Here is a 25,656-nt window from a genome sequence, read left to right on the forward strand (position 1 = left end):
CAGGTGCTATAACGCAAAAAAATAGCGCCTTTAATGTGCCCTGAAAGAGCCGCTCTATTCACTCCAGTGTGAGAAAGACAGAGAGTTTTCACACTGGAGCGGTGCGCTGGCAGGACATTAAAAAATGTCCTGCAAGCAGCATCTTTGGAGAGGTGAAGGAGCGGTGTGTACATCGCTCCTCCACCACTCTTGCCAATGAAATGAATGGGCACCGCGGCCATACCGCCAGCAAAGAGCCGCTGCAGTGGCACTTTGCAGGTGGTTTTAACACTTTTTCGTCCGCTAGCGGGGGTTAAAAGCGCCCTGCTAGTGGCCGAATACCTCCGCAAACATAACGGTAAAGCGCTGCTCCACAGTGTGAAAGGGGCCTAATGTTAAAATTGGACCCTCTCATATCTAACATAAAAACACTGATTGTCCTGTACAGCCATTGAGGTACAATTATAATAAATAAAAGTGCACACTGTAAAGATTTAAATTCCAAGCTTTAGAAGAGGTGATTGTAGACATATTAGTGCACTTGTGACAGAAACAATTGAGTACTGACCGTGATCCTTTTGTATTTACACTAACATACAATTTTTTAGAACTTTGTTGGTTTATCTTTACACAAAAATGTATGTAAAAGTGAACTAGCACTTTAAGAAGAGGTATTTCACCACAGCTTGGAGGGTACTCCATCTGTATACAGATTTACAATAAAAAAAACAGCTGTTTGACATACACAATTGTAGCAATGACACCTCTAAAACCAAGGCCCATTACAAACGTAAAGTTTTTTTGTCATTCAACCCAGATGGCTGAACGAAAAAAAAATAATAACTTGACAAATGCAACACACATAGTTACATACTGTAGTTACATAGTAGGTGAGGTTGAAAAAAGACACAAGTACATCAAGTCCAACCTATGTGTGTGATTATATGTCAGTATTACCTTGTATATCCCTGTATGTTGTGGTCGTTCAGATTCCTATCATATTCACATATGATGGTGTGGGGATCTCCGGTGCAGCGATCTCCCCCACTGTGCCTTTGTGTTCTGTCAGGGGGACTGCCAGAACTCATTGATCAGCGCCGGCAGCAATTGGCTGCGAGTGATGATCGAATGTTGTTTTTCCAGCATGTCCATTTGGAAAGACAACATTTTGGACAGTGTTAATTATACTAGCTTATACCGGCTGATATTTGGCCTGTAGCAAGTGTTGTCAGAAGGTAAGGAAATACCATAAAACATGCCATAATTGAAGTGTTGATAATGGTAACTGTAATATATACGTAGCATTACCCCCAGAGGAGCTGCTGGTTGTTCCGGGTGGCACATTTACCTCATGGCTCCCCCGAATTCCTAGGGGTGGATGATGCGTATTGCATTTGGTTGAAGTAAAGGAATGTCCAGACAGGTGCTCTTTGCTGTGCTCTTTATTACCCAGCTGAGTAAAAACAATAAACTTGTGGTGAGGAAAGTAAAGTTGAAGAAGAAAGGAGAACAGCAGATTCAGGCGTGATGTTAGGGAAACAGTCCTGCTCCCAGGCGTAACACTTTTCTGCGCCACTCCTGCATGAGTGGGTTTAGCGTACCCGGACAGGCCTCTCTCACTGACCTGGAAGCCAGAGTATCACTCAAACATTTGTAGGATAGAGTCTCTGCCACAGACCCTCCATGGTGAACGTCAGGGAGACACCTCTGCCACAGGCCCTCTCTGATTTGTAGTTACGGAGATAATCCTCCTTAGATGAATTACGCCTGGATCTCCTTCAACTTGTCGCCCAGGTACCGACTGACAGGTGATCAATCCCTCAGTGTCCGGCTACCTTGATCCCAGGTGGTTTGTCAAGGCCCTTTTGGATCGCCAGCCTCTCAATGGCGCTCCTCAGACGGACTCCCCACCGAACAGCAATACAGCTTGGGATCCTCAAAGGTGGGAACCCAGTCGCTCACTGGGTCCCCAGAGCTGTTCAGATGCTCCAGGCCAACATCGTCCCGGAACCAGGAACACTGCGTGGCACGCACGCCCCGGCCAGGTAGGCCATAACACTGGGGCACCGTGATGTGGTCACCCTAAAGGTGGGCGCCACCCTCGAAGCAGAAGAAGAAGACCCAGAACCAATGGTGTCTGCCTCATAAATACCCCTCCCCAGCATGCACAACGAGGCCAAACCTTCCTGATTGGCTGCTGGGAAAGAGCACCCAAACCTCGACTCCACTGCTGCCACCTGCAGCACCGGGGTTGGAAGAACACCCCAGCGCAACAGAATGAGCCCACAGCACAGCCAAGCACATAACAATTTGGATCAGAGTTTAACTACACTCTGATCTCCCTCTAAATTTAACTAGCACCGGTACCATAAAGTACCCAGGCGCTACACATATATTCGGTATGTATAGGCCTGGGGGAAGAGGGGGATTTAGGCTAACGTACATTAGTCTACAATTGTACCGCTTTAAGATGCAAAAATCTGACATAATCATACTGCAAGGGTGGCTACTAAATAAACGTAAACATTTTTTTTAACTGCAAATCAAAATAACTCAGTCATTAAAGTGACACTAAGAGCCCATTCACACAGGGGCGGGATGACTTTGGGGGCGACTCGGCAAGGCGACCTGAAGACGACTTCAGAGGCGACTTGCAAAATGACTTCTGTATTGAAGTCAATGCAAGTCGCCCCCAAAGTCGTACAAGATCCTTTTTCTAAGTCTAGGCGACTTGCGTCGCTAATATTAGAACGGTTCTATTGAACAGAGCGGGAAGCAACTAGTCAGGCAGCTGTCGCCCCTGACGAGTTGCCTCTGTGTGAATGGGCTCTAAAGCTTCAATTTGTTTTTAAATAACAAACATGTCATACTTACCTCCACTGTGCAGTTAGTTTTGCACAGAGTGGCCCTGGTCGTCCTCTTCTGGGGTCCCACGGCGGCTAACCCCCTCTGGGAAGCTCTCTCCCAAGGGGGGTACCTTGCGGGCGCGCTCCCGTGCCATACAATCGGCGGATTGTATGACTTGGCCCCCGAAATTTCGGAGGTCATTTTGTTTATATTTAAGAGGGAGGGGCAGCCGCATACCCAAGTAGTCGGGTCCAAATTAATTGAACACTCTCTAATAATTCTTTGTCTATTACATGCTGTATTGTGATCTGGTCATTTTAATTAAGTTTGATTATAAAGAAAAAATTTGTAGCTCCACTTTTATATAATGAAACTGAAGGTCAAAGATTTTGTGGTAATAGTGCTCAGTAATATGTGAATGTGCTCATCTCTGAAATTACAATGATGTTGTCCATAGCAGCCAGCTTTGGAAAACGACATTTGGAGAATGAAAGTATGACGGTGTTTAGCTGCTATAGGGTGATGTTTATTTTCCACTGATTTCACTTCATTCAGCTAAAATAATAGGCTCTCATTGATTACTACCCTGTGCACTTTACCGCTGCGTCTTGTACTACCTTAGTAAAGTAGTGTGATCACCTCTGATAGTAACATGGTAACATTTTATCCATGGTATCTAATCCTGCAGGATACCACAGTCCATTAAAGGAACAGTTTACTGCTATGGTATCGCAGTGGGTGGAGAAAAGGAATGGGATCATGCCTGGAATGTATACAACAAATCAGACCTTTCAGATGTCTGGGATTACAGTTGCCTGAAACATAGCTTGAGCTGTACCAAGGAGCCATGGCTGCTGTATCGGTAAGCAGTACATTGACACTCAATACAACCTATATCTTATACCATAAGAATATCTATGTGCAGGGAGGTTTATTTTATAACATAGAAGACCCAGCCTTGTAGCCAAGGTCTTCTGTATTTTTATCCAGGCATGGCTATGGTGTTCCAGTCCACACAATGCATAACTGTTTCTTTTTGCTGGTGTTTTGGGAACAAAGATTGTTGAACACTATACATGTTCAGTTTGGGTGTTCCTTGCAGCATCTATTGTAGCCTTGCTAATGTTTCTCAAACAAAGAGAAATTGCTTAGTACAGTTGTTTGACAAAAACTTAAAGCTCCATCTGCAATCATGTTTTGGAAAATGTGCATAGGGTTGCAATGAGTTAAAGCAACATTAAACCCCAAAACAAAAATCCATTAGATTACAGGTTACATATTCTTAGATGTGGTGGCTGCATTATTATCTTGTTTCAGGCTTATTTCCATTATTTTCACTTGGGGATTCTGCCAGCAAGTCTGTTATTTTCAGCATCCATTAACAGACCACGATGTCCATTAAAAATGGCAGTTAGAGGGTTGAGATAAACTATTTAAAGTGTTACTAAACCCAGGAACCTGCATTCACTATATCTGGTCTCCCACAGTACACAAAACATGGAAATGCAATCATGTTTGTAAATATAAACTGTAAATACTTTTTCTTATCAGCAGTATATAGCTGTCATCTATCAGTGTAGGAGGAGTGTTCATTCTCCTCTGACTGTCTTATGAGGCTGCATGACCCCTGACCCTGTCCAGTCAGTGCTGATAGTTGCATAGTTAGTCAGGTTGAAAAAAAAGACACAGGTTCATCCAGTTTAGCCAAAAAATAAAAATAATACAATCCCATATACACAATCCTATACCCACAGTTGATCCAGAGGAAGGCAAAAAACCCCAGCAAAGCATGATCCAATTTGCTCTAGCAGGGGGAAATTTGTATTCCTGATCTCCCGAAAGGCAATTGGATTTTTTCCTGGATCAACTTTACCTATAAATGTCAGTACCCAGTTATATTATGTACATTTGGGAAAGAATCCAGGCCTTTTTTAAAGCAATCTACTGAGCTTGCCAGAACCACCTCTGGAAGGAGTCTATTCAACTATTTCACAGCTCTTACTGTGAAGAAACCTTTCCGTATTTGGAGATTAAATATTTTTTCCTCTAGATGTAAAGAGTGCCCCCTTGTCCTCTGTGATGACTTTATAGTGAATAAATAAACAACAATTTCCCTATATGGACCACGTATGTATTTATACATATTGATCATATTCCCCATTAATCGCCTCTTCTCAAGAGTGAATAATGTCAGTTCCTCTAATCTTTCCTCATAGCTGAGCTCCTCCATACCTCTTATGAGTTTGGTTGCCCTTCTCTGCACTTTCTCCAGTTCTCCGATATCCTTTTTGAGAACTGGAGCCCAAAACTGAACTGCATATTCCAGATGAGGTCTTACTAATGATTTGTACAGGGGCAAAATGATATCTCTCTCTCTGGAGTCCATACCTCTTATACAAGAAAGGACTTTGCTGGCTTTGGAAACCGCAGCTTGGCATTGCATGCCATTATTGAGCTTATGATCTACCAAAACCCCCAGATCTTTCTCCAATATGGATCCCCCCAGTTGTACTCCCCTAGTATGTATGATGCATGCGCATTCTTAGCCCCCAAGTGCAAAACTTTTTATTTATCAACATTTAGGCCTCATGCCCACAGACGTTTTTACAGCCACTTTTTTTTGCAGCTTAAAAAGGCCTCTCCATATTAGCCTGTGGCCTCATGTCCACCCTGGTGTTTTTGAGCTGTAAATGGCATGGCCGTTTTTTAGGTGCAAAAACAGGACAGGTGTGTTCTGAGGCTCCAGCGCTAGAGCTGTAAAAATGTTAGACGCCGGCAAAAGGTGTTAAATGCAATTTAACAAGGTTTAACGATGTGTTAAGCCTCGTCCGGCATTTTTGTCTCTATTCAAAATCAATGGTTCCCTATGGGAGCCCATTGTTTTGAATAAAGGTGGCACCAGACGTTGGATCAAGAGGATCCGACTTGCGGTGCGACTTGTGTGCTGCGAATCTTGAGGGGGGGAACCCTGCAAAAAAAAAAAAAAAAATGCGTGAGCTTCCCCCTAAGATGCTACCAGACCCTTTGGTCTGGTATGGATCGTAAGGGTAACCCCCACACCAAAAAAAAATGACATCGCCGTCCCGGGGCATGATGGGATGGTAATGTCAGAAGGAGCGGGGTCTCCGGATGACATCACCCGGTGATTTATTGATACTTTTTTTCCCTAGATGAATGGGTAGGGGTACAATGTACCCCATACTCATTCAAATAGGGTGGGGGGGGCAGGATCTGGGGGCCCCCTTATTAAAGGATTAAAGGGGGCTCCCAAATTCCGATAAGCCCCCCACCCGCAGACCCCAACAACCAACGACCAGGGTTGTCGGGAAGAGGCCTTTGTCCTCATCAACATGGGGACAAGGTGCTTTGGGCGGGGGCACAGGTCCCCCTGCCCCAAAGCACCAACCCCCCTATGTTGAGGTCATGTTGAGGGCATGTGGCTTGGCTCGCTCGCCCCCCCCTTTCCTGACCTGCCGGGCTGTGTGCTTGGATAAGGGTCTGGTATGGATCTTGGGGGGACCATCACGCCATTTTTTTTGGTGTGGGGGTTACCCTTAAGATCCATACCAGACCGAAGGGGGGGAACCTCACGCAATTTATTTTTTATTTTTGCGGGGTTTCCCCCTCAAGATTCTCAGCACACAAGTCACACTGCAAGTCGGATCCTCTTGATCCAACTTCTGGTGCGACCTCTATTCAAATCAATGGGCTCCCATAGGGAACCATTGATTTTGAATAGAGACAGAGAAACGCGGTTGTACTGGTGGCTTTACAGCCCGTTTTTTAAAACGTCTTTGGGCATGAGGCCTTAACCTCATTTGCCACTTAGTTGACAGTGCATTGAGGTTGGCTTGTAAATTGGAGACATGGAGACATGTAAATTGGAGATCATGTAAGGACGTTATTCCACTGCATAGCTTGGTGTCATCTGCAAAGACAGAAATGTTACTTTTATTCCCAGACCTGATATCATTTATAAAGATTATAAAAAGTAGGTGTCCCAACACTGAACCTTGGGGTACACCACTGATAACCTTAGAGTAAGAATCATTAAATACTACTCTCTGATTATTATTTTTTTAGACAGTTTTCTATCAATTTACAAACTGATATATCCAATCCTGTAGACCTTACCTTACACATGAGCCGTGTGTGGGGAACTGCGTCAAACGCTTTTACAAAATCCAGGTATACCACGTCCACTGCCACGCCTCTGTCAAAGGTTTTACTTACCTCTTCATAAAAAGAAATCAGGTTTGTCTGACAACTTCTGTCTTTCATGAATCCATGCTGTCTGCTGCTTAAAATATTTTTTTCCAGCAAGAACTCATCCATGTGGTCTATTATTAAACTCTCCAGTATCTTCCAAACTATAGAAGTTAAACTAACAGGTCTATAGTTACTTGGTAAAGACTTTGATCCCTTTTTAATTATGGGCACCACATTGGCCCTGCGCCAATCCAGTGGTACTATTCCCGTCATTAACCACTTCCCGACCGCCGCATGTATATGTACGTCCACAGAATGGCACGTACAGGCAAATGGGCGTACAGGTACGTCCTTGCCTTTTCTGCGGGTCGGGGGTCCGATCGGGACCCCCCCCCCCCGCTAAATGGCGGTCCGATTCCCGCAGGGAGCGATCCGGGACGACGGGGCGGCTATTCGTTTATAGCCGCTGCGTCGCAATCGCTCCCCGGAGCTGAAGAACGGGGAGAGCCGTATGTAAACACGGCTTCCCCGTACTTCACTGTGGCGGCTGCATCGATCGAGTCATCCCTTTTATAGGGAGACTCAATCGATGACGTCAGTCCTACAGCCACACCCCCCTACAGTTGTAAACACACACTAGGTGAACCCTAAATCCTACAGCGCCCCCTGTGGTTAATTTCCAAACTGCAACTGTCATTTTCACAATAAACAATGCAATTTATATTATTATGCAATTTATATTGCATTTTTTTCAAAATTGTCGCTCTATTTTTGTTTATGGCGCGAAAAATAAAAACCGCAGAGGTGATCAAATACCACCAAAAGAAAGCTCTATTTGTGGGGAAAAAAGGACGCCAATTTTGTTTGGGAGCCACGTCGCACGACCGTGCAATTGTCTGTTAAAGCGACGCAGTGCCGAATTGTAAAAACGCCTTTGGGCATTTAGCAGCATATTGGTCCGGGGCTTAAGTGGTTAACAAGTCCCTAAAAATTGGCTTTGAAATGATAGACCCTGTGCTGATCACATGTAACATCCAAAGAAAACTAAAAAAACTCTTTAGTAATACACACCAAACTGAGCATGTGCACCCCAAAGCTCTGTACTACCAGAAGATGGATTAGGGACAGTGGAAGAAGGGGAGGATCAGAGAAGACGGGATCAAACAGCCTTTTTACACAATGCGGAGGATTACCCCTTAGTGAGCATGCTTTCCTGCATATACAACTTGATTTTACTGTGGGCTTAGTAACACTTTAACACTGACAGAGGTGCTTACAATGGTCAGCATTGATTAATTTATGTAAAACCTTCACCCCAATGGGAAAAAAAAACTGCCTAAAAAGTATTGGAGGTAGATCAGCTTAACCCCAGGTTCACACTGACAGTTCAGCTGACCTTGCACAATTTCATTCCCGCATGTCAGTCCTGACTTTGGAGGCAATTTCAGAGACATCTGTATGGCTTGCTGCACAGATGTTAATGGAAATCGCACCCCGAAGTTGCCAAAAATAGTACAGAAACTACTTTTGGGAATCGGTGTGGCGTCGCACTGATTTGGACGGTGCCATTGCTGGAAATTGCCGCCGATTTGGCATGCGATTTGACATGCATGGAGCAGGTTGGTGAAACGGAATTGAGAGAATAATGGGATTATCTGTCTTAACATCAGGGAATGCATCTTTCAGTTTGCCATTTTCCTCTATGGAAATTCATCATCATTTTTACTGCATTGCAAGCACAGGTTGCAAGTTCACGGGTTGGATGAACTTTGGATAGAGACCAGGTTGCCCACTGGCAACTTTATCTTTAATAACATCTTGGAAATGACAGGAAAAACATGTTCTAACAATGTGGTGTAACTTTATCACATAATAATTACAGAACATATATATATATATATATATATATTAGAAAATAACTTAATAGTTTCCAGATCCTAGAAAATCGTTTTGAAAATTAACCAGTTTGAATGTTGTTGCAGTTATTTGGATATTGTCATGTTTGATGCGGCTCATAGTTTAACGGAGACATTCATGGATATGTTTAAGAATGATATAGGAAGGCACATAGCCTGGGAGTTCCTTAAAGAGAACTGGCATCGGTTTAAGGATGAAACGTAAGTACTGCATTTATTGGACATCATCATACATTCTCTATGTTGCCGCTGATTCTTTGCTTTCTGATCTGAAAAACTGCTGATTCTTACAGTGCATTGCCCCTAAAAATCTATATAGGCCATGTACAGTACCCCTATCTGCACAGTTCAGCCCAGAAATTAAATGCAAGGAAACTGCAGCAAGGATGGACTGCAATCAAAAAATCATATACAAGACCTCAACTGATTTGTAAACCCTTTTGGACCTTATACATTATATATAAATGTCCTGTGCATGCTCCTGCATACATCCCTGACAAAACCTGCTGTTAATTTGAAGTCCTTATTAGTGAGAAAAAACCAGAGCAGCCCCTGCAATAATAATAACCGCAGCAGTCAGTTGATGGGATTGATTAGTGTGTCTTTGTAAAAGTTATTTTACCACTGCTGTGTTAGTATAGTATTTGTATATCACCAGCTTGTTCTGTAATATGATCCTAGCCAACCTGTAATATGAGAATAAAAAGATTTTTTTATTAAAGATTTTCTCTTACACCCACTAATTAGTGATAATTAGCCCCCAGTTGATCTCTTTATCATCTTACAGCAGATCTTCACCCTTTAAATTGACGTAGCTTAAGTTTTGGCCCACCCCCCATCCTCTGTCATTACCTAGGCAAAATGACACCAGTGCCTCCTGGGATATGTGACGTTCATATACCAGTAGGTCCCGGGAGCCCTGCACTTACCCCATTCATTAAAAGAGGAGGCGGACAGGCCAGATGCGCATCATCGGAAGCCTGCACCAGAACACAGGAGAGCCGATGTAGCCTTCCAATGACATCACAGAGAAACATGGCGGTGCAGGACCCAGTTGAGGCTGCTGAGAAGAGGATCTCAGCAGGACTGGACCCGCTGTGTGGGTGAGTTTCTGAAATGTGAACAGCCCAACATCAGGTAATTGGGGTTGGGGTTAGGGGGAGGATGAAATTCCTCTTTCATTTACCTTTTTTTAAGTGGTTTCATCCTGACCAATATTTAATGTTTTATATTACTGTTAATAACACTCCTGCTACTTCCAAAGTTCTCAGTCTAACCTACTCTTTTGACCTGAAGGAATGGATATACGCTTCTACTCACTTTGCATCCTCTCCAACAATCCTTTCCCTCACTCTGACCACTACCTTATATCCTTTTCACTCTCTTCCATCTTCTCTCCCTCCAACCGCCTAACAGTTACCCGTAGAAACGTTCACCACCTCAACCCTTCTCTTCTCTACTCTGCTACTGACCCACCTCTATAACAAAATCTCATCTCTGTCCTGCCCTAACTTAGCCACTTCTGCCTAAAAAGCTTCACTGTCATCTTCCCTAGACAAACTCACCCCCTCACTACACACAGAATCAGGCCACAAATCCTTCAACCTTGGCAGACAGATGTCACTAGAAGTCTAAAAAAAACATAGCCATGCTCTTGAGCACCTGTGGCATAAGACTTAAGCCCCGTACACACGATCTGAATTTCCGATGGAAAAAGTCAGACTGAGTAATCGGAGTAATTCCATCGGAATTTCCAATGAGTTTAGATAAAGGCCCAGATTCACAAAGGAGATACGACGGCGTATCTCCAGATACGCTGTCGTATCTCTGAGTTGTGCCGTCGTATCTATGCGCCTGATTCTTAGAATCAGTTACGCATAGATTTCTATTAGATCCGACCGGCGTAAGTCTCTTACGCCGTCGGATCGTAACTGCATATTTACGCTGGCCGCTAGGGGCGTGTACGTTGATTTACGCCTAGAAATATGTAAATCAGCTAGATACGCGAATTCACGAACGTACGCCCGGCCGACGCAGTACAGATACGCCGTTTACGTTAGGCTTTTCCCGGCGTAAAGTTACCCCTGCTATATGGTGGCGTACATGCGGCGTACCAATGTTAAGTATGGACGTCGTTCCCGCGTCGAATTTAGAATATTTTACGTCGTTTGCGTAAGTTGTCCGTGAATGGGGCTGGACGTAATTTACGTTCACCTCAAAACCAATACGTCATTGCGGCGTATTTGGAGCAATGCACACTGGGATATGTCCACGGACGGCGCATGCGCCGTTCGTGAAAAACGTCAATCACGCAGGTCATGGTTATTTTACATAACATACGCCCCCCTGTTCCAAATTTGAATTAGGCGGGCTTACGCCGGCCTATTTACACTACGCCGCCGCAACTTACGGAGCAAGTGCTTTGAGAATACAGCACTTGCCCGTCTAAGTTGCGGAGGCGTAACGTAAATCGGATACGTTACGCCCGCGCAAAGATACGCGGATCTACGAGAATCTGGCCCAAAATGTTTGATTTTACTCCGATGGAATTCCGTCGGAATTCCGATGGGATTTTGGTCGGACAAAGGTCAGATCGTGTGTACGGGGCTTAATAGTCAGAAAGATTTCAACCAATATAAATCTGCCCTCCAAAAATAAAATTCCTGCCTCCTCAATGCCAAGCAGACCTATTTTATCACTCTCATTAACAACTTATCACCTTGTCCCTGTCAACTCTTCTCTACCTTCAACTCTCTACTGCCCTGGAGATCGCCAATCACTTTAAACATAAGATTTATACAATTCGTGAGGACATCTCTACTGCACAGATGCCTTCTCCACCTAACACTGCATGTCCACAGGTACAATCATTACTTCCTTCATTCAACCCCACCGATGTAGATGAGGTTGCTAAACTTTTCTCTAACATCCACCTTACCACCTGCCCCCTGGACCCTGGTCCCTCACAAATGCTATGTTCACCTTCTGGCTCTATTCTACACTCCCTAACTCATATCTTCAATCTCTCCCTCTCTTTTGGCATCTTTCTAACTATAAAATATGCATTAGTCAACCCCATTCTTAAAAAGCCCTCACTAGACCCCACCAATTTTAACAACCTATGATTTCCTTGATCCCTTTTTTTTGATCCTTGAACGTCTGGTCAACAACTGACTGAGCGTCCACCTTGCCAAGAATAACCTTCTTGATCCCCCTTTAGTCTGGATTCCGCCCTCAACACTCCACAGAATCTGCTCTCCTAAAACTCGCAAACGATCTGCTAACAGCTAAATCCAATGGAAAATATTCTGTACTTCTACTCCTAGACCTCTCTGCTGCTTTTGACACAGTGGACCAGCCCCTCCCCCTCAAAAAAACTCCATGCCTCTGGTCTCCCTGGTCATCTCCCGCCTTGACTACTGCAACTCCCTCCTCACGGTAATACCTTTACATAGGCTATCCCCCCTTCACTCCATCATGAATGCTGCTGCCAGGCTCATCCACCCTACCAACGGCTCAGTGTCTGCTACCCCTCTATGTCAATCCCTCCACTGGCATCCACTCATTCAACAAATTAAATTCAAAATTCTTACACCAACTTACAAAGACATCCACAACTCAGCTCCCAGCTGCATCACTAACCTAGTCTTAAAATATCAACCTACTCGTTCCTCCCAAGACCTCCTGCGCTCTAGTTCCCTCGTCGCCTTCTCCCATGCTCGCCTCCAGGACTTTTCCCAAGTCTCTCCTATCCTATGGAACTCCCTACCCCAATCTGTCCGACTATCTCCTACTCTGCTTGCTTTTAGTCAATCCCTGAAACCCCTTCTCTTCAAAGAAGCCTATTCTGCCTTCACCTAACAACTGTACTTTTACTTTCTCCATCGGATCATCTCCTACAGTTATTACCTTCTGTATGACTTGACCCTCTCTTCTAGATTGTAAGATCTAAAAAGTAGGGCTCTCTGATTCCTCCTGTATTGAATTGAATTGTATTGTAACTGTACTATCTGCCCTCATGTTGTAAAATGCTGCGCAAACTGTTGGCGCTATATAAATATTGTATAATAATAATAATAATAATAATAATTTGTCTGTGTTCATTGCATAGTGTTGGTTTAAAAAAAAAATGTTTTGCTTCCTCAACTACACAAGATGGGGATATAAAGTCCTCTGCTTCTCTGAATTTGAAGTCCAGAACAAAGTCCTTCAAGCCCAACTCCATGTTTTAGTAAACTTCATATAGTTTGTTTGGACCAAGCTGGTCTAAACAAATTATTTTCTACAGATGCAGCAGCTGTGTGTGCAGTACTGGGACTTCCCTATGTTCTCCTGGGAAAAAATCAAGTTGGCCTGTGGGCTGTTCAGCCTTTCACAGGAAGCTTTGTATTTTCTGAATGAACACATAGGGCCAGATCCACAAATGAGATACGACGGCGTATCTACTGATACGCCGTCGTATCTCTGTTTCTAACTATGCGACTGATTCATAAAATCAGTTACGCATAGCTAGCCCTAAGATCCGACAGGTGTAATTGAATTACACTGTCGGATCTTAAGGATGCAATTCTAGGCCGGCCGCTAGGTGGCGAGGCCATTGCGGCCGGCGTAGAATATGCAAATGAAGATTTACGGCGATCCCCGAACGGCCCGTCGATCTAAATCTACCTAGTTTCCGTCGGGTTACGCCGCGTAAAACTAGGGCTGAGCCCTAGTTCTCTTAAGCCATGTTAAGTATGGCCATCGTTCCCGCGTCGAAATTTAAACATCAACGTCGTTTGCGTAAGACGTCCGTGAATGGCGCTGGACGCCATTTACGTTACCGTCTAAGCAAATGACGTTGGTGCGACGTCAGTTAGCGCAATGCACGTCGGGTAATTTACCCGACGGAGCATGCGCAGTACGTCCGGCGCGGGAGCGCGCCTAATTTAAATAGGACTCGCCCCATTCTATTTGGCCCGCCTTGCGCCGGACAGATTTAAGTTACACCGCTGCAAATTTCCAGGTAAGTGCTTTGTGGATCGGGCACTAACTTGGACAATTTGCGGCAGTGTAACTTAAATGGGAAAAGTTAAGTTACGCCTGCTATTTGTGGATCTGGCCCAAAGTTTCTTCTGATTGGCTGAGGCAGAGAAGCAGGCGCATGATCTCCACATCAGCCAATCAGAAGAAACTTTGTACTCATTCAAAAAATACAAAGCTTCCTGTGAATAGCTGTGCAGCACTAAGCCCAACTTAAAGTGGAGGTCAACCCTAAAAAAAAAAAATAATACACAAATTCTACAAAAAATAGAAATAAAAATTGAAAACATTTTTTACTTACCAGAAATTGCGGTTGGTATGCTATATCTTCCTAATCTGCCTATTCCTAGTCCACGGCTGGTCTTCATCCTCGCGTTGTCTTCTGAGGAATGGTGTACACTGCCTTCTGGGAACTGTGTGTATCCCAGAGAGCAGCCGCCCATTCATACAGCGCCGCAAGACTCGTGCATGCGCAGTAGGGAATGGGCAGTGAAGCTGCAAGGCTCCACTGCCTGTTCCCCTTAGTGAGGGTGGCGGCGCCGGACCTGCAACGATCGAGGGATTGACCTCGGGGGGCCGACGTCGCGAGTGCCTAGGACAGGTAAGTGTCCTTATTAAAAGTCAGCAACTACAGTGTTTGTAGCTTTAATTTTGTTCCGAGAGCGGGACAGGAAGTTCTGAGACAAGAAGAACGCGGTGTACTGTATGTAACTGAGGCTACCTACAGTGCTAACAGCTGAAAATATTTTTTGGACCCACTTGGTCCAAATTAACTATTTAAAGTACACTAAAACCTGCAGTTAGGCTTTATTGGTGTCATAGTAACAGGGAAGATCTGCAGAAGGAGGCAACACTGTCTAACTAACCCCTGTTACACATGGAACTAATTTTCTAATATAAAGTTGCATTTGTATGTTTTACAGGTCTGGGGATGAAACTGAAATGCTTTTTGAAAGATTAGTAACAGATTTGGGATGGAAAGCTACATCAGAACTGCAGTTTCAAGAGGTGAGGCTATACACAGGGTCTCATGCAGCTTGCTGGACTTTAATGCATTGAGGCTGATTTACTAAAGGAGTTAAGAAGGTTCACTTTTGTGTGAAGATTTACTTCAATGATCCAATAATGTTAAAAGCAAATCCCTGCTTAATTATTTCTTCTGCACATGATTGGATAACTGAAGTGAATATTTATACAATGCATTCATTCTCTCTCATTCTTCTTCCACTCAGCAGTGGTGTCTTTAGTTGCTGAAGATTGGCCTAGATTAGCAGAGTAATGTACAGAGGCAGTGGGAGGTGTGTGCTGCTTAAAGCGGAGGTTCACCCTAAATTTCAAGTTTGTCTAAACCGAATCACTAGCAATCGTCTATGCATAATCCGTTTTTTTTTTAAATCCGATTCTTTACCTTTCTAATGCCGCATTTAGTCTTGTGTCAGGCATCCTTTCCCCGCGGGAGTGGGCGTGTATTTACTTTTCCCCGAGCGCGATGTCTCCTTGGAGTAAGTGATGAGACTCCCAGGAGACGCGCTGTACTGTAATCCTGTGTTATCTCGTGGGTCACGTGACTCGGCAAGCGGGTCATGTGACTCGGCAAGCGTGCAAGACGGCTGGTGGGCTTCAGAGTGCCCACAATCAAGATGGAAACGTCCATCTATGAAATATATAAAATATCTTTTGCGGGACAAAGATAAACCCGACGGCTAGCAGATTAGGACACATGAGCAGCAGATTAATGCAGGTAAGAGCGCCAGAACGATCTAAAAAAATAAATAAAAATACCCGCGGAACCCCCGCTTTAACCTACATAAGGAACAGCTCTGATCCTCCTGAAGAGCTGTGCAGCATGCATACAGAGGTTGGAGCTGCTGTGTGCTCTCCTAATACAGCCTATCAGATGATTAACAACTGATGGAGCCGTTGCTTGCCTAGCCATATCTGAAGCTAGCCATACATAGCTGGAATTATGTCTGATTCCTGTAAATCGATCAAAATTCTTCTAGCCATGGGAGGCCCAGGCTGACACCACCCAGCTCAGTAGAATTGAGAAATCAAAAGAACCAGGCAGAAAAAGGTCAGCCGCTGGTGGCTGTCAGAATAAAGTAGCTGGCAGCAGGAGATTCATCTGTTTAGCATTTATGGGGAAATCTATAGATTTTTCTCATTCAGCCCAGCATGCATGGCCAGCCTAACACAAGGTAAATTAAATATAAACCCTAACTCCTTCTGTTAAAAAAAAATTTGGGGCCATATTCTGAGTATAGTTACGATGGAGTATCTCAGGATACTCCGTCGTATCTCTCTTTTTTGGCCCGCGTATCTATGCGAGTGATTCTTAGAATAATTTTCGCATAGATACGCCTAAGATCCGACATTTGTAAGTCACTTACACTGTCGGATCTTAAATGTAATTACCCAGCCGGCCGCTAGGTGGCGTTTACGTTCAGGTCTCATTTGTTTATGCAAATAAGCCTGATACGCCGATTCCTGAACGAATTTGCGTCGCGTAACCGTCACTAACGTCGTTTGCGTAAGCGTAAGGTTACCCCTGCTATATGAGGGGTAACCTTACGCCAGTCCCACGTACGCCATGTTAAGTATGGCGTCGGGTCCGCGTCGTCTTTTCCCGACGGGTATGTCGTTTCCCTAAGTCGTTCTTGAATACGACTTTACGTCAATGACGCACACGTCGGCGTCATTGACGTTTTACGCCGAGAACTGGAGCATGCGCACTGGGCTATTTTAAGCCTGGCGTATGCGCAGTTCATTCGAATCGGGGGCGCGCTTAATTTAAATACAAGCCACCCCCTTGGATTTACACAGGGATACGCCGGGCCAATTACACTACGCCGCCCCAAACTACGGAGCACGTGTTTGGGGAATACAGCACTTGCTCCTGTAGGTTGGGGCGGCGTAGTGTAAATGGCTTACGCGCCACCCGCCTAAAATGTACAAGAATATGGCCCATAAACACTAACTGGATGAGGCCCCGTACACACGACAGAGGAACTCGACGTGCTTGGCACGTCGAGTTCCTCGTCTCGTTTTGGGATGAAGCCGCCGAGGAGCTCGGCGGGCCGCCTTCTCCTATAGAACAACGCGGCCAACGAGAAAATAGAGAACATGTTCTCTATTTTCTCGTCGAGCTCCTCGGCGGCTCCATCGAGCCAAAACTGTACAGACGACAGAGATTCTCGGCAGAATCCGGGTTTTGACCGAGTTTCTCGGCGAATTCTGCCGAGAATCTCTGTCGTGTGTACGAGGCCTGACATTTAAGCTGGGTACACAATACAGTAGAACCTCGGATTGCGAGTAACACGCATTTCGCAATACGAGCAATTCTTTTTTTTTAAATCCTGACTCGGTTTGCGAGTGTTGTCTCATAAAACAAGCAGGATTCAAGCCTCTGCGGTGCGCAGTACCACATTTGCCCAGAGGTTCAGGGGTCACTCTGATTTTCCAGCATGATCATTCGACAAATGTTGGTCATGAGTCAGACAGGGAGCTCTACACATGGGCCGAAACTCAGCTGGTTTCTGCCATACTGAATGTTTTCAGACAATTTTTGGCCCGTGTGTATCTAGCCTTAGTTTATTAAAGCGACTTGCTCCACTGTTGGCTGTGCAGCAATGTTTAGGACCAGCTTCTTGATAGTAACAATAGTGAAAAGTGCCTGTGCAAGGTGAGTCAAGCACATGTGACAGGGTGACAATGTAGGAGCACAATTGTGAGACAGTCATCACCCCATTACAGGAAGTGCCTGATCGAAGACCTTCATGGAAGAATTGCCAGGTATTGTTTCAATTAACCTCCCTGGCGGTATGATTCTTTCAGAAAAAAGGTGCTGAAAGCGGTACCATTATTTGCAAGGAAATTTGGCGTTTTATACTGTAGGCCTGCAATTCTTAGGAATAACTCACTTAAATCTGACCAAACAAGAGTCTTGTAGGCATCCCGGGTATGACATTTTTTTAAAAACAAAATTATAAATTATAATATAATAAATAATTATAAATAATTATAACAAATAATAATATAATTATAATAAAAATTATTCAATAATGTAATCAAATCAAAATCACTGAAATTTGCTCAGTTGCAGAATTGTCGTTGTCATTACTTTTATTTTTTTATGACGAATTTCCCCACAAATCGCTATCGCACAATTCTGCAAGTGATTATAATTTATTATCACTGTTTTCTAGCTGCTCTAAAACCATTTTTGACATAAAAAGACACGTTTGGTTGCTATGGGCAATCTACAGTTTGCAGGGAGAAAGAAAGGTTTTTATTATATAAAAGTACATGCAGGACACTGGGCAGACCACTAGGGACAAGGGGGGGGGGGGGTGTATTTTTTACATACAGTACTGTAATCTATAAGATTACAGTATACTGTATGTAATGTGTTTGTTTATGTTTTTGAATTTGGCGCCATTCTCCACTCCCGTGCGTCGTAACGTCGCAGGGAACGGAGATCGGCGGCACAGGAGGACGCTGTGTGAATCGAGCGAGGTCCCGCTCGCTCACACAGCGCGGTGGCATCGCTGGATCCAGGAACAAGGTAAGAAAACACTGCCTGTGGATCCAGCGAGGCGAGCCCGAGTCTGACTCGGGGTTACCGATCCTAGCACAAAAATCTAACCCCGAGTCAGACTCTGGAATACCGCCAGGGGGGTTAAGGGTACTTGCACATGGTACTGATGTATGATATTCCTAGCAGAAAAGTGAGAATGGACTGTATAGCACTTGTTTGTATTTGCACATACACACGCATATAAAAAAAAATCTAGCTTTTTTTTAAATCAAGTGAAGGTGTCATATGTGCGTATTTGCAGCTCAAGTTTACACACCTGAGTGTACATGTCAATTAAAAACAATGGGCTGCATTTAGATCAGTGAAGAAAAATGCCTAAAAACTTGGGGCCGGATTCAGATACATTGGTGTATCCTTCCGGGTGGCGTAACGTATCGCAGATACGTTACGCCGCCGTAAATTAGGGGGCAAGTTCCGTATTCAGAAAACTTGCGCCCTTAGTTACGGTGGCGTAACGTATGTGTGTCGGCAGATCCGGCCTTTGCGGTGTGCGGGAGGTGCATTCGCACAAGGCGCCATAGCAACATGGGCGCCTGGCGACCGGCACAGATTCTGTCGAAAAAGTTATTTGATAATCGCCCGGGTAGGTAGGGGGCGGGAAACACTGAGAGGGGGAGGAGAAAGGCGTTTCCGAGACAGATGGAGAACACTGGCGGCCACACCCCCTAACTCCGTCCATCTCACCGCCCATCACACCGCCCATCACACCGCCCACTTCCTGAACACAAGCGCAACTGCGACGCCTCCAAGCTCTGATTGGCGGACAGCCCCATGTGTGCCTGTAAGTCAGCCAATCGCAGCCATCACCTTCAGGGCACGGTTTTTTAAACTCTCGGTGTCGGTGGACGATTGAGCGGAGAACTCGGGAGGGTCACGTGTCAAAGAGCCGCTGGCGGGCCACCGGGAGATGGAGAGCAGTATCATCACCCCGGGCCACCAAGCTGGTAAGTGGCGTGACCGTGCGACACCCTGTACTGTATAGGAGAATGAGAACCGAGGGTACCGGGCAGAGGCGTACTAAGGGGGGGGGGGGCGGACCGCCCCAGGTACCACACACTGGGGGGTGTCAGGCCGGCACCCCCCTTCGCGATTTACATGGTGGCAGCGGGTTTAGACGGCGCCGAGAGGCGAGCTATAGAGGCGCTGTCACTGTGGTGAATGGGGGGGGTGCAGGGTGACACCGCTGGGAGGGGAACTGCTGTGTACTATCCGACGGCGGACACATGTCAACAGCACACCCGCCAAGCCGCCATGCTGATCAGAGGTACTGAAGGGGGGTGGCCTACACTGAAGGGGGCTTGCCTACACTGAAGGGGGGTGGCCTACACTGAAGGGGGGCTTGCACTGAATGGGGGGGCTGCACTGAAGCGGGGTCTTTTTAACATGCAGGAGGTCCAGAGCTGCAGGATGCTGTGTAATGCAAAGGGTTCCAGAGGTTCAGGGTGCTCTGTAATGCAAAGGGTTCCAGAGGTGCAAGGTGCTGTGTAATGCAAAGGGTTCCAGAGGTGCAGGGTGCTGTGTAATGCAAAGGGTTCCAGAGGTGCAGGGTGCTGTGTAATGCAAAGGGTTCCAGAGGTGCAGGGTGCTGTGTAATGTAAAGGGTTCCAGTGATGCAGGGTGCTGTGTTAAAAGTAAAGGGTTCCAGTGATGCAGGGTGCTGTGTAATGTAAAGGGGTCCCGTGGTGAAGGGTGCTGAGTAATGTAAAGGGGCCCAGAGGTGCAGGGTGCTGTGTAATGTAAAGGGTCCCAGAGGTGCAGGGTGCTGTGTAATGTAAAGGGGTTATTATCCCATGTGAATTAAAGTTGTATTTTTATCATAGCTTGTAATCTGTTTTTTGGGAACTTAACGGAATGGAAGGCTTTAAATGGAGCTGGTATTGGAGAAATGGGCGTGGTTATGGAGGGGGCGCTGTAAAGCTTTCTCGCACAGGGCGCCTAAAGGCCTAGGGCCGGGCCTGTGTGTCAGCGTAAGCCCGCCTAATTCAAATGGGGATGATGTGGGCGTGTTTTATTTAAATTACATGTGACCCCGTGTATTTGACGTATTTAACGAACGGCGCATGCGCCATTCGTGAAAAAATCCCAGTGAGCATGCTCGAAATTACGCCGCAAATCGTCATTGCTTTAGACGTGAACGTAACTTACGTCCAGCCCTATTCGCGAACGACTTACGCAAACGACGTAAAATTTTCAAAACTCGACGCGGGAACGACGGCCATACTTAACATAGGATACCCCTCATATAGCAGGGGTAACTTTACGCCGGAAAAAGTCGAACGCAAATGACGTAAAAAAAAATGCGCCGGGCGGACGTACGTTTCTGAATCGCCTTATCTACCTAATTAGCATATTCCTCGCGTAAATATACGGAAGCGCCACCTAGCGGCCAGCGTAAATATGCAGCCTAAGATACGACGGTGTAAGACACTTACACCAGTCGGATCTTAGCTAAATTCCGGCGTATCTTGTTTCCTGAATACAGAAAAAAGGTACGCCGGAGCATACTAGAAGTTACGCGGCGTATCAGTAGATACGCCAGCGTAATTTCTCTCTGAATCCGGCCCTTGGTGTTTTAAGATGTGTTTTAAGATGTATAAGATGTGCAAGAGGCTTAAAGCTGCAGATTTTAAACCATTGAAGGCTTATGTGAGGTTTTAGTGATTGGGGCTAGTAAAAAACAAACAAAATAAACACAACAACTACTGTACTTCACATTGAAAAGGGCTTACATAAACCAAAATGCAGCTTCTATCTACTATGGGTCATGCTAAGTCTGTTCTCCATAGAAAAAAAATATAAAAGGTTCTAGTTTTAACTAAAAATTACTAAATCCCTTAAAGATTTATTACAGCCACTGAAGTAGAATGTCTGAACGAAATGACAGTTTCCAGTTTCCATGCTATAGGCTCAACATAGACTTTACATAAGAATAGGGACCTTTAATTTCAGCCATGTGACTGATTTGCAAATCTCACTGACATTCACTGAAAATATCTGTGACTTTTCTGAAAATTAGGAATCTTATCTTTGTTTGAGCCTTATGAATCGTAAAGTGGAGCTCCACCCAAAGGGGGAAGCTCTGCTTGTTTGCACCCTCCACTGCCATGTTTGGCACTTTTTTTGGGGGGGGGGGGGGGGGGGTACTTGACGGGGGAAGATCAGCCCCCCCCCCAACCCTCTTTGCCTGCAGTCTTCTAGGACACATCACAGGTCCCAGAAAACTGTGGGACCATTCATAAGGCGCAGCGCAACTCGCACATGCGCCGTAGGAAACAGGCTGTGAAGCCGCAAGGCCTCACTTCCTGTTTGCCTTACTAGAGATGCCGGCGCTTGCACCCAAAGCTAATTAAAGAATCGTCTAGAGTGAGGACATTGCAGGATCCCTGGACAGGCAACTTTTCCCATATTAAAAGTCAGAAGTTACAGTATTTGTAACTGCTGACCTTTCATTTTGTCTGAAGGAGCCTGAAGCTCCTCTGTAATTACCGTATTTATCGGCGTATACCGCGCACTTTTTAGCCCTGAAAATCAGGGCAAAATCGTGGGTGCGCGGTATACGCCGATACCGCACGGAGTTTGAATACTGCACCGACATATACCGAGCGCAGTACACTCGTGTATTGTCGGGTAGTCTCGGGTCCTCTCGCGCTGACGTCCTGGACGTACAGGACGTCAGCGCGAGAGTTGCCGAGCCTGCCCGACGATACACGAGTGTACTGCGCTCTGTATATGTCGGCACAGTATTCAAACTCGGCGCGGGGAGGACGCGAGGACGCCGCAGAAGGACGCCGGACCCGACGAAGAGGACACCCGAAGCCGCAGACGGACGCCGGACCCAACGAGGCTGCCGATGGACGCCGCGCAAGACACCAAAACTGTAAGTACAAAAAAACTTTTTTCCACAGGAATTCGGGGCAACATTAGGTGTGCGCGCTATACGCGGGAGCGCGCTATACCCCGATAAATACGGTACGTCTCATATTTAGTACGAAATATGTAAAATAGCATACAGGTTGATATCAAAACAGCAGTAGGCTCACATCCTTGCATCTCTTTTGTTGTGGAAATGAAGGACCATATGCTTTCGATGACAAACTTTTATCATTTACGGTATGGTAAAAAGAACATTCTGAATTGTCTGCAAAATAAGTGGATCGACTGCTGCATCCAGTATTTGCCTTAATCTGATTGCGCTGGATCAATTTTCCCATTTCTTAGCACACTTATTTCTTCAGTGTACCTTGGTATGTACAATAATACCATTCTACATATTTCTGGGTCATCAAATTTCATTACAGCACTGACCTGTGTGTGTATATGTCAGCATTCCCCATGAAGGTGGTACTTTTTTGTTTCTTTTTTATTGCACAATTTACTTTATTACAGACGCTTCACCAGATACAAGTAAATAACATTCACAGCTTAGATTGATAGAACGTCATACAGGTCAAAAATATCATAAGACAAGCACTATACAATAGAAATGTGAGGTCTCCATCATCTGCTCGGGTGAAATGAAGAATAAATATGCAGTGCCAGTATATAAGCAGGTTAACCTGAAATTATTGAAGATATAGAAAAAAAGGAAAGAAAAAGGAAACCCATGATTCTAAATCACCACGGATAAGGGCAGGAGCAATCCTATCTTCCCTTTTTACATCTGCAGGAGTACTTAGTAAAAGTGCAATAGTTACGAGGGGTAAGCAAGGAAACAAAATGCTGAGCACAGGTTTTCCTGCTGGTCAGTGAGGACAGAGAGGGCCACAAGTGAAGGGGTGGGACTGGTAAGTCCAAATAATATAAGGCTGTGTACAAACGATCAGAATTTCCAATGAAAAAAGTCCCTTTTTCCGTTGGTGTTTAGAAATAGAACATGTTTTATTTTTTTCCGATGGGAAAAAAAACAATAGGAAATTCCTATCGTCTGTGTGCAACTCCGACAGAGAAAAAACCCACGCATGCTCAGAATTAAGTCGAAGCATGCTCGGAAGCATTTTTCTCGGCTTGTCGTAGTGTTTTACATCACCGCATTTTTGGCGGTCGGAACTTGGTCTGACAGTGTGTATGCAAGACAGCTTGAACGGAATTCCGACGAAAAGTTCCATCGGATTTTAGGCCATCGGAAAATCCGATCGTGTGAAAATGGGGAAGAATAAGATATAGGTAAGGTTGAGGAGAGAAGAGGGTATAGAGGCAGTCTCCACGAATCCCGCTGTCCACAGGAATGTGGCATGGGCAGTCTCCACTAACTCTCAATTCCAGGAATTTGTTCAAAAAAGTAATTAAATCAGCTGCCCAGGTACCTGAGCAGTTTCACCCCTTAAGTTGACAAAGGGAAAAGAAAATAATTCCTTCTAACAGGAGGAGGGCAGATGGCCATCCTAAGCTGTAGTTGAAGGCTTCAGGGGCAACCATTCTAGAGAGCACCACCATATGGGGTGGTCTCCTGGAAGTGCCTGCAGGATGACCATACCTGAATAAATTTAGACACTTTGGGGCAGATCCACAAAAGAATTACGCCGGCGTATCTATTGATACGCCGGCGTAATTTTAAATTTCCTGCGTCGTATATTTGTTTTGTATCTACAAAACAAGATACGACAGCATCTCGGGTCGATCCGACAGGCGTACGTCTTAGTACGCTGTCGGATCTAAGATGCAATTTTTCGGCGGCCGCTAGGTAGCGTTTCCGTCTAATTCTGCATTGAGTATGCAAATTAGCTAGTTACGGCGATCCACGAACGTACGTCCGGCCGGCGCATTTTTTTACGTCGTTTGCGTTCGGCTTTTTCCGGTGTATAGTTAAAGCTACTGTTATGAGGCATACTCAATGTTAAGTATGGCCGTCGTTCCCGCCTCGCATTTTGAATTTTTTACGTCGTTTGCGTAAGTCGTTCGTGAATAGTGATTTGCGTAGAATGACATCACCGTCTTAAACATTGGCTTGTTCCGGTTTCATTTCAAGCATGCACACTGGGATACCCCCACGGATGGCGCATGCACAGTTAAAAAAAAACATTGTTTACGTCGGGTCACGACGTATTTACATAAAACACGCCCCCATCACAGAGATTTGAATGCCGCGCCATTACGCCGCCAAAGATACACTACGCCGCCGTAACTTATGGCACGGATTCTTTGTGGATTTGAAAAAAAAAAGTAAGTTAGGGCGGCGTAGTGTATCTTAGATACGCTACGCCCGGTGGATAAATGCGCCGCTGTACGTGGATCTGCCCCTTTGTCCTGTGTTGTGTGGATCAACTCTTCTATCTCTGCAATATGTTCAATAGGCTTAATCAATTCTATCATCGAGAACGGTTGACTTGACCTCCAATGGTACTTTTTTTTGCTGATTTACTGCTTGAAACAGGTTCTATTTACTCTGACAGCTTTTGAAAGTGAAAATATAACTGTGTATTGTTTTCTTTTCTAAGATGCAACTCTTCATTACCACTGCTATGGATGAAAGTTTAAGGGAAAGTGAAGTACTGAGGTTAGAAAGAAGAAAAAAAGCTCGCCTAGAGTGGGTAAATATTGTGAATACAAAGATTATTGACTGGTTACAGAAGAACACACTGGATTCAGACCTATGAGACTTCTCATTTACGTCACAGTGTACGGGATTTTATAGCCTTTTTCTAAAGAATATTCTCTTGTGTTGAAAGTTGCCAACTATTTTTCATCTAGACTGCTGAATTTGTATGATATATATTTTTTTACAACTTGTAAGAATGTGATTAAATATGTGCTGATTTACAGTTTTGTACATTGTATCTTTACAAATGAAAAACAATAATTTATTAAAAATCTGTTTTGGATCAGATTAATTATATTATATAAAAATTGTGTCCTGGGATTGTTACAAATTTGCAGCCACTCAAACAAGAATTATAGGTGGTGTTTTGGGTTCCCGCCCAAACCGTAAACATCTGCCACTGTTTCTTCCTTTAGTATTGCCTTTGATGTCTTTCTATGTTTGTTTTTTTCCGAGAATCAGCAAATGGGTCCCACTATTATTAATGAGATAATATTACGCTGCCCAATTACGACAAATTGACAGTATATGCAGGGGCATTTTCTCAAAGC

General features: G+C 44.8%; 1 protein-coding gene across 1 annotated transcript in view; it reads left to right on the top strand.

Annotated features, from left to right (window-relative positions):
- LVRN (laeverin) overlaps positions 1 to 25,393 on the top strand; it is a 200,482-nt gene extending 175,089 nt beyond the window's left edge. The window contains exons 17-20 of the mRNA XM_040343826.1: positions 3,515 to 3,688; positions 9,018 to 9,152; positions 14,897 to 14,981; positions 25,005 to 25,393. Coding sequence (XP_040199760.1) covers positions 3,515 to 3,688; positions 9,018 to 9,152; positions 14,897 to 14,981; positions 25,005 to 25,163 — 553 coding nt within the window. The 3' untranslated portion in view covers positions 25,164 to 25,393. The remainder of the gene's footprint in view (positions 1 to 3,514; positions 3,689 to 9,017; positions 9,153 to 14,896; positions 14,982 to 25,004) is intronic.
- The last annotated feature ends 263 nt before the right edge of the window (positions 25,394 to 25,656 follow it).

This window comes from Rana temporaria, chromosome 1, assembly GCF_905171775.1.
Source record: "Rana temporaria chromosome 1, aRanTem1.1, whole genome shotgun sequence".
Classification (NCBI taxonomy): Eukaryota; Metazoa; Chordata; class Amphibia; order Anura; family Ranidae; genus Rana; species Rana temporaria.